Source organism: Leptosomus discolor, chromosome 8 (genome assembly GCF_034619465.1).
Source record: "Leptosomus discolor isolate bLepDis1 chromosome 8, bLepDis1.hap2, whole genome shotgun sequence".
In the NCBI taxonomy this organism is placed as follows: Eukaryota; Metazoa; Chordata; class Aves; order Leptosomiformes; family Leptosomidae; genus Leptosomus; species Leptosomus discolor.
In genome coordinates this window covers 50,397,583-50,406,341 of record NC_141398.1, presented here as the reverse complement: position 1 = coordinate 50,406,341, position 8,759 = coordinate 50,397,583, and the positions used below count along the sequence as shown (strand labels likewise).

The following is an 8,759-nucleotide window of genomic DNA, read 5'->3' as shown; positions in this document are numbered from 1 at the left end:
CTTCCCTAGGCAAACAAACCAAATGAGGAGACTGCAAAGCCAGAAGTGTCATTGTGCAAACATGACTTTTCGTAACTCAGTGGTTTTGTTTCAAACAAGAAGGAAGTGGAATCAGAGCTGTCAGGAGTAACAGGTGGAGAAGTCACCCTCCAGAGCATCAGAAAGAGTATTACCCCTACTCAAAGAGATACAAGAAATCATTTTCACCAAAATCAGAAACAAATACCAGGGATTTGGAGCCCCTGTTCTGGTTATTAGGGGAGGACTACACATCACCCTGTCAAACCAGCTGCAGAACAACAGGGCCACATAGTCTCAGTTCACAGAGCAGACAACCAGGGAAGAGACTAGCTCCTGCCTTCTGCACCAGAATAGGTGCACAGTTAACAAATTACATGCTTTCGGGTCATCTTTTTCTTTGTAGTTTTTGGTGTTCTGTTCCTCCCTCTCCCCTTTAATTGCAGTACATTTTCAGTCTTAAATTTTTTTGTTATTGTTAAATCAGGAATTCAGCCAAAACTGTAATGAGTTTCTGATTCTATCCATTGAGTAAAAACCTGAGTGGAAGACAGGAATGGAGACTGTTGCACTGATTTCTCAAGATTGCTGCTTGAGCATGGCACCTCTGCATTTGAGAGAAATAGAAAAGGGACAGGAAAAATAAGGCCAGCACTAGAAGCAAAAGGTTTTTATTAGCTGCTGATATTTTAATGCTACCTACTTAAGCTGCAGCTAGAACCAAAAAAACCTATCTTTGTAAAAAGACTACCATAATCCAAAACAATCCCTAAAACTTTTCTGCATGTATTGAAACTTTAAATTCATAAAGAACTTTTCAAGGTTTCATTTTCTAACAGCATCTTCATAGAGACAGTATCCAAGTTCTCTTTGTAAGTACAGATACAAGGCAAACAAGCATCCTACAAAATAATCTATGGAAAAAGTAGTGTAGGAGGGAAGACAGTGTAATAATCCATTAGCCAGACACACAAGTTAAATGTAACACAACCATACCATCAATGAAATATTTAAAAATGAAAATAAATTAAGGTTACATCAAAGTTCCTGCTTTACTTTTATTGTTTAAATCCTCAATATAGTACATACCACTGCATTATGGATCATGGCAAAGACTTAGCACTAGCATCAAAAAAGTTGCTATAGAAAAACTTTTATGAAAATAAAACAAGACCGAAGATATTCCTTCACACAACTGTATGATGGCTATAGGAATTCTACTGTATCAGTTATTCAAACTAGGGCCATTTATTTTTAAAATCTTTGTGATTTTCTGCAAGATCTTGGTTGCAAATCTGAACAGCCATGAAAATGGAGATGAATGTCAATGAGCAGTGGTCCATACATTCTGGCTGAACAGATGCTGTCTGACCCCTCTCGTTGCTTAGCCAAGCTGACACATTTTGCTCTCCCTTGATAACGTGCACCCCAACAAGAATGCAACTTTGCAGAGCACAGGTTTTTTGGTAGCATTTTGACATTTTCTGAAAACCAAAATTTTGTTCTCATAAGGCCCCAGTCACTGCGTGAGCAATGTGAACCCAGGCTTAAAAGGCTTTGTCAATGTGTTGCTTTACCTCTTGTACATGCTTCAGACTCATTTGCAATTTGGAAGCCAACTGCCTGTATATATCATCATAGTCTATTGCGATTTTTCTAGAAAACATCAGTTAAGCATCCCAGCTCACTATTACTACACCCTCCCTATTAACTATAACTGGACAGGAAAGACCTACGTGTGCTTTATAGGACTTGCTCTACAGATTTAAAGTTGTCCACCAAACAGGAAAGCAAACACCCTCCACAGCCTTTGCAGTTTTGTAATATGTAATGGAGAAAACAAAGGGCTTAAATACCCTAAAATGTATTTAAAAGGCATTTTATCCAATTAGGAGTTTCTGATACTACAATGAACCATCCTGCTGGATTCCTCCCATTATGCAAACTATAAGAAGGTAAGTGAACATTTCTGTGAAAATGCTATTTCCCTAATACTAAGCTCCTTGTTGACTATGAATTTAGATCTGCATTTATTAGATTAATCTTTTAGAGGAGAAAAATATTTAAAACAAATACCCTAAGCAGTTTCTGGTTTAATTGTATCAAATATTCAGTGTTAAACCTAGAAAGAAGAAAATCTCCACAAAATGATGGTTAAAAGAACAGAGTTTTTGCTTGGTTACTGCATGGGCATTGCAGACAAGCTGCACCTCGAGCGTTCATTTCGTAAGGTTGCAACAGTGTCTACTGTCCATTGTTTTCTGGGTTTGTTGTGGTGGTTTCAGTGCCAACAGGTTGCACATTGTCTGCAAGATTGTGTGCGTGCTCGAGGAACAAGTCTTTCAGTACACTCAGCTCCTTGGTCAGGAGCTTAATTTTTGCCTCTAAACGTTCATTTTCTTCTTTGAGCTGGTTGACCCTTTGCAGCGTGTCTTGTGCTTTCTGCTTGCTTTTTAACCGGCTCTTTTTCACTGCCATGTTGTTTCGCTCTCTGCGCTGACGATACTCATCGCTGTTTCTATCCACAAAGGAATTTTTCTTTCCCTGTTTGCTCGGAGGCACAGCTTTGCCTCCACCACCAGGACTAACAGGCACCAGCTGGGGAACCTGCTGCAAACCACTGGTGTGTGCTTGGGTGTGAATCACGCTTACTCCGTTCGCATCTGTAGCGGTGTTCTGTTGAGATGTCTTGCTCATTTGGACAGGCTCTTCTTGGACACGACGGAATTTATCAGGAGACTGAAAAGCGTTATGTTTCTAGAAGGTGTTTCCAACAGGTCTTCACATGGATTAAGGGCAAGGTGAACCTAGCAGAAAAAAGAATGCCATTAAAGGTGCTGGCTTCAGCTACAATCTTATACATCACTGGCTTCAGCATAAGGTACCGATGGTACATCTGGCAATAACACATCACAACTGTGCTGGAAGTGGACAAGCTGCCAACTACATTTCAAAAGCCTCTTGAACGTATTTGGATTGGAAGGGACTGTTACTGGGTCATCTAGTCAAGCTGTCTGCATTGTTCACTGGCTTTACTCAGTTATTCCAAAGCCATCCCTGATGGATGGGTGTCTAGCCTAGCCTTGAATATCTCCAGTTTCACAACCTCTGTCTTGGCAACAGGTTCCACTGTCTAACTTTTCCTCCAGTTATATAATTTTCTTAATTTTCAGACTGCAGTTTTCCTTCTACAGCTTAAACCCATTAACAGCCTGACTCTTGACCAACAGGAGTACTTGATCCTTTTCCTCTTTAGACCATCCCTCTGGGTGTCTGCATAGACAAATTCCTCCCTGGTCTCTTCTCTGGAGTGATAGTGCTCAGACTGGCCACCTTTCCTCATCTTAGAGCACTTGCTTTTGAAGATGGTGTCCAAATTGATGACTGTTTTAAGGTCTCACTAGTACTGAGTGTGTGTGTGGGGGGAAATCTGTGGAAAATGTAGTGTGCTGCAAAGGCTGTGACTGAGTGACATTAAAGGAACCCCTTCAACCACAATCAAGGTTAGACAAGCTAAGCCTGTAACAAGCAGGTGGGACAGGAACACAGGGTGATGGCAATGTGAGAGTCCCTACATGGCAAAGACAGACGACTGCTGCCACCCATAAGACAGCAGCCACAGCTGACTCATCCACAAAGTATGTTCCCCTGCTGTAGCTCCTGCACTGGTCATTGTCCATTCTCCTCTCCAGAAGACAAACAGGCCTGACGAGCAGGACACCCTCTCACCTGACTCATGTTCCTCCGCTGCTAAGGTCAGCCTGCTCCTGACCCTACTGGTGGCACTAGGAGGACTCCACCACAGCTGCTGCAGGGACACGGCCCTGGCAAGGCTAACAGCTGCTCCCCTTCTCTTCCCATCTCACAGGATGACCTCCTAAATGTCTGGGAGAGAAGAGGGGAAGGGCAACAGGGTTGTTCTAAGTTCCTGAAACGCCTACCTATGGCTCCAATGAAAAGTACTCGTGATCAGTCAAACGAGTGTCAATTTCTTGTCATATTAAAGAAAAGTATCCAACTGGCATAAAACAATCCTACTCCAAGATCAGACTGCGTTGAAACAGTGCAGCCCTATGCCGTGTCACGCACATACATACAGTATCACACGACTAGTGTTCACCATCCTCCTTGCCGATCCTCAGGAGGACCCGCCGGGAAAGCAAGCAGTTGGCGTTACCAGTGGGCAATGCTAACCGCCGAGCATCGGCAGCGTCCAACCCAGGGGTTATGGCTTGCATCAGTAACAGCACAGGCGATGGGACACCTGAACTCCTGTGTCTAGCTGAGGAATGGATGTGGCGAGATGTTTGTAAACAAGTTGCTGTGTGTCACTGGTCATTCTAAACTCACATGTTCATGAGCTGTTTACTGCTCTTATTTGTTTTTCTCAGCAGGCAGAGTTGCTGTTTCACCTTCTGCTAGGGTATCATTAAAAAGGTTAAAATTCTACTCTTTAGATCAATTGCAAATTTTCTTCCATACTGAGGGAGCCAGAACAAGATGCAGCTGCAGAGTATGGTTCGGTAAAAATCACAGGAAAGCCTAGTAAGTTCAGCTTGAATGTTACTCAACTTTCTCTGTCACTGAGAAGTCTTCTTGCTTAAAACAAGTGAAAAAGATGTGTGAGTACAACCACACCCCTCCTATCAAGAAATCTTTTCATATTTGTATTTTAGGGCAGAGAGAGACCATCAACTCTTTCTGGTATCTGTATAGCCAAATACATGCATAAATACATACCTAACCTTTGTATTTAGTATTTTCCTGATTTTAACTCGTAAAGCAACTTTTTTGCAAACAGCATTTAACTCTTAGATTCTGACTGAATAAGCAATTTGGTTCAGCAGTTAAACTGAATATACAGCTAACAAGATGTCACTGTGTACACGTGATTGCACGGATATTTTTAGTCAAGATGCAAGTGTATGCTCCTCTTGGAGCGTATACTGGCTTTGTCTCAGCTTTATTTTTAAGTACAAGACTTCTGTAGCCTTCAAAGAATATAGAGCTCTGCTAGATTGCCTCTGACAACTGCAATTTTTCCACTAATTTTTGGCATCTTTTCAGACAGAATGCTCTCCTGTCCCCTCTATTTCAACACATTACAGTGCTTGCTAACTTCATCTGGACAGCCCAGCTAAGTAACCCACACCATTTTCACAGTCTGCTGTTTCTGCTTCCTGAGGTACTACAGAGGAAGGGGTGGCTCCTGCCCCCGAAGGCACCCCATGCGATGTGTCACAAGTCATATCACCAGGTTCCATGGGCTATTCTTCTCTATGCTATCGAAACTATTTAATATTGCTTTAACATTCCCTTCAGATCTCTGTCAAATTCCTCTGTAATCCAAAGGAAAAATTTGTTCCATTAAATGGAATTTTAATGGAATATTTTAATTGGGCTGTACACAGATATGAGCAGAGAAGATGAACCAGTGTCACACCTCTCAAGCAAGTGTTCTAGCCCTTACAGAACAGATCTCCCTCAGTTCCTTCGCACTGGAACTTACACATTTTGTATCAAATAACTTTCTTGAGTGAGACACACTCTTACCTGGCCTGACAATCAGAACTCTTACCTGGCCGAGATGACACCCGGATTCCTGTCCTGCTCCAACTCATGTTTGTGCAAAACAAGTAGCACTAACTGTACTGCATCACAGATAAGCCAGGAGTGGAAACAGTTAAGGCTTGAAACTGATTTTTTCCCCCTGGTTATTTGGAGGCTGGGTCCATACTAGCAATTGTCAGTTCTTCAACAGAACAATGAGAAGGAAGGATACCCTCGATAGGTGCTGTGGGATAGGTGCTGTGGGGCACTGCATGGAGATTTAAAGGCAGCAGGTATGAGACACAGGGAAGGGGCTCTCAAGAAGGGTGAGGTAAAGGACATAGTAATTGGGAGAGGCCACAAGGGTGGGGAAGCAGATGGGTCTCAGAGTTCATTTCTCAGACACCGTGCCACACAAATGCAGCTGCTCCGCTCCTCTCCGCAAACAGGCTTCCTGTGAACGGGTGACAGCCCCGGCAGAGCAAGAGGCAGCTCCTCGGAAAGCCAGCCGAGTTTCCGAGCATCTTGTTCCCATAAAGCTGCTCATTAGCTTGAGCTCAGCGACAGCCCTAGGCTGGTTCCACCCAGCACATGGTAGTGTTTCCAGTGGCCAGTTAGAACTGCCTTGTTCTCTCCTTGGGCCACCAACTGGCCACCCAGGACACCAACTGGCCACCCACTAGAGCATGATAGCTGGTAACTCTTGAGGTGTCTTCTCAAGCAGAGAGATGTTTCTTACTGTCTGACAGAGCTCCTCTGGGATCACACTGACTCCCAAGCAAATTAAGGCCTTTATTATCTTAGCTTTCATTAAAAAAAATAAAATTTAAAAAAAAAAAAAAAATTAGACTTAATCTTTGGCAAAATTAGACTTAATGTTTTGGCAAAACCCAAAAGATGTGTTTTAATCTGTTAATTAAATCAGTTTGCTGGTTTTTTTACTTAGCAAAAAATACAAAGTGCTTCTCTCTGCTCCTTTTCTGAGCTATGACTGTGTTGATCTTGCTCATTGGTGAGTGTAACTTTACTGCGCAAATTCACTCAGCTGTCTTGTCCAATGCAAAATCAGTCCCACTCTGAACAGCAATAGTTGTCCTCCCTTCTCTCTGACCCAGGCATACATTTGCTGAACACTGGGAGGCCCCACTCCTGTGTGGTTTTCTGCACACCCAGGCAAATTAGTAAGAGTTGGTGGCAACTCCCTCACGTTGCAGGCTTGGCAACAACTTTTTTGAGACCAGGGAGCTCAAATCTATCATCTGTTGCCATAGCTGACATCACTTTCCCATGTTTTTCTCAGACTCTCCGTACCTGAAAAATACACCCCAACATCCTTAAAAAAAATGTCCTTGGAACATCTAAAGTATGTATTCTAATTGCAGGCTAGCAGCACTGATGACAGAATCACAAACAATCCCAGATGCCAGGAGGAAAGGAGGTATCAATTTGACTCTGTCTTTTTAATTATAGTGAAGGTAGCTATTTCTAAAGATGAACTAATTCCTCAAATCTTAAAGTTTTTCAAATTAGGAATTTTTATACTTTCTGAAGAGGCATTATAACCAGCATGGCACTGTTACTAAGGGGAATATTGAATCGTCTTAATGACTGCTATTTCCCACCAGATGTCAGACCTAAAACCAACATTAAGCTTCCCGTGATAGATCTGTTTTGAAAGTTGCATCTGGAGTTATAAACATTTGTTGGGAAGCAGAAAGACTCGTCAAGACATTCAGAACTCCAGGGAGAAGCCAGAGAAGAATAACATCAGCTGTTAAAGCACGGCGCTTTATCGCGGCTCCTGGGACCCCCGCGGCCCTGCGCGCTGCCGGGAGCGGGGCAAACGGCACCGGCGGGGTTACCAGCCCCGCTCGCAGACCCTTCCATAGGCCAGGCACGTCGTGAACGGCCGCGTCCCGCGGCGCCGGAGGGCGAGCCGTAACCACCGTCTGGCCCCGCTGTCAAAAGCACCTGGAGGCGCCTCGGCCCGGCCCCGCTCCCCCAGCCGAGGGGCGGGGAGGCCCGGCGGGGCCGGAGCCACCGCAGGGATCGGGCCCGATCCGCCCCTCCCCCGCGGGCCTGTGGCGGCGACGCCGCGGCCCCGGGGGCCACCCGTCCGCGGCCGCGCTGCTCCTCCTCCCCCGCCCGTGCGGGGCGCGGGGGTGCCCGGCGCTGCCAAGCCGTGACTTCACCGGGGGAGGGAAGGGGAGGGGAGGGGAGCCAGGGCCGCCCGCCGATTGCATCATGCGCTCCCATGCGCGGCGCCCGCCGCGGCACCCGCCGCGACACGGCGGGGGGGAGGGAGGCGGGCGGGGGCCGGCCCCGGCGCGGCCCCCCGGCCCCCCCGCGCCCCGGCCCGCCGCCCCCCGCGCGGCCGCGCTTACCTGTGGCGGCGGGAGCGGGCGGCGGCGGCGGCGGCGGCGGGAGGGGCCGGGCCGGGCCCGAGCCTCTTTCTTTAAAGTGTGGCGTGCGGGCGAGCGGCGATTGCGACACCCTCCCGCTCCGCCCGCCTCCTCGCCAATCGCCGCCCGCCCGGCCGCCGGGATGATGCAATAGCCGCCCGGATTGGCAACCGGCGCAGCCAATCAGGCCGCTGACACTCTTAAAGGGCGAGGCCATGTTATGTTGGGGATTTCTTTTTCTGCGTGGGGCCGGAGCGTGTCCCGCGGGGCTGTGCCCTGCTTGCGCTGGGCGGCGCTGGCCCCCTCCGCCGCGGCGGGAGCCCGGGGAGTGTCGCGGCCGCCCCGTGGGTTTGTGCTTCCGTGCTGCTGCAGCCAGGGTGGAGGGAAACCCGCCGCACGGCCACGCGTGTCCCCGGAGCGGCTGGCTGCGCCCTGGCCCGGCCTGCGGGCGCCATCTTACCCACTCCAGCGAGGGAGAGGGCTGCAGCGTCGAGCCGCCTCCCTTCGCGCCTAGGCGGGTTGGCGGGAAGCGAGGCGGTCGTGTCCTCCGCGGCCTGTGGGGAGCCGGGCGGCTGCCCCCTGCCCTCCGGGCCGAGGAGCCCGGTGGCACCTGCAGGCGGGCCCCGCGCCTCCCTTCGGCCTGAGGGGAAGAAGCCGAACCCGTGTTTCCCCGAAACCTTCCCCTCGCAGGCAGCGCGGGGAGCATGTTGCGGGCCCCGCGTATAGGAGAAGGCAGCCGAGGCCGCTGCCGCCTCCCCGCCGGCCGGGGCCGGTTTGGGGGGTGGCTGG

The 8,759-nt window shown here is 48.2% G+C and overlaps 1 protein-coding gene across 1 annotated transcript; it reads right to left on the bottom strand.

The window, feature by feature from the left end:
• Positions 1–673: 673 nt before the first annotated feature.
• On the bottom strand, positions 674–7,987 carry CEBPG (CCAAT enhancer binding protein gamma). Its single transcript, XM_086469240.1, has 2 exons — positions 7,953–7,987; positions 674–2,825 (listed from the first exon to the last, which is right to left on the bottom strand). Exon 2 carries the CDS (start codon positions 2,713–2,715, stop codon positions 2,263–2,265), a length of 453 nt encoding a protein of 150 aa, XP_086325366.1. The 5' UTR covers positions 2,716–2,825; positions 7,953–7,987; the 3' UTR covers positions 674–2,262.
• Between the last annotated feature and the right edge of the window lie 772 nt (positions 7,988–8,759).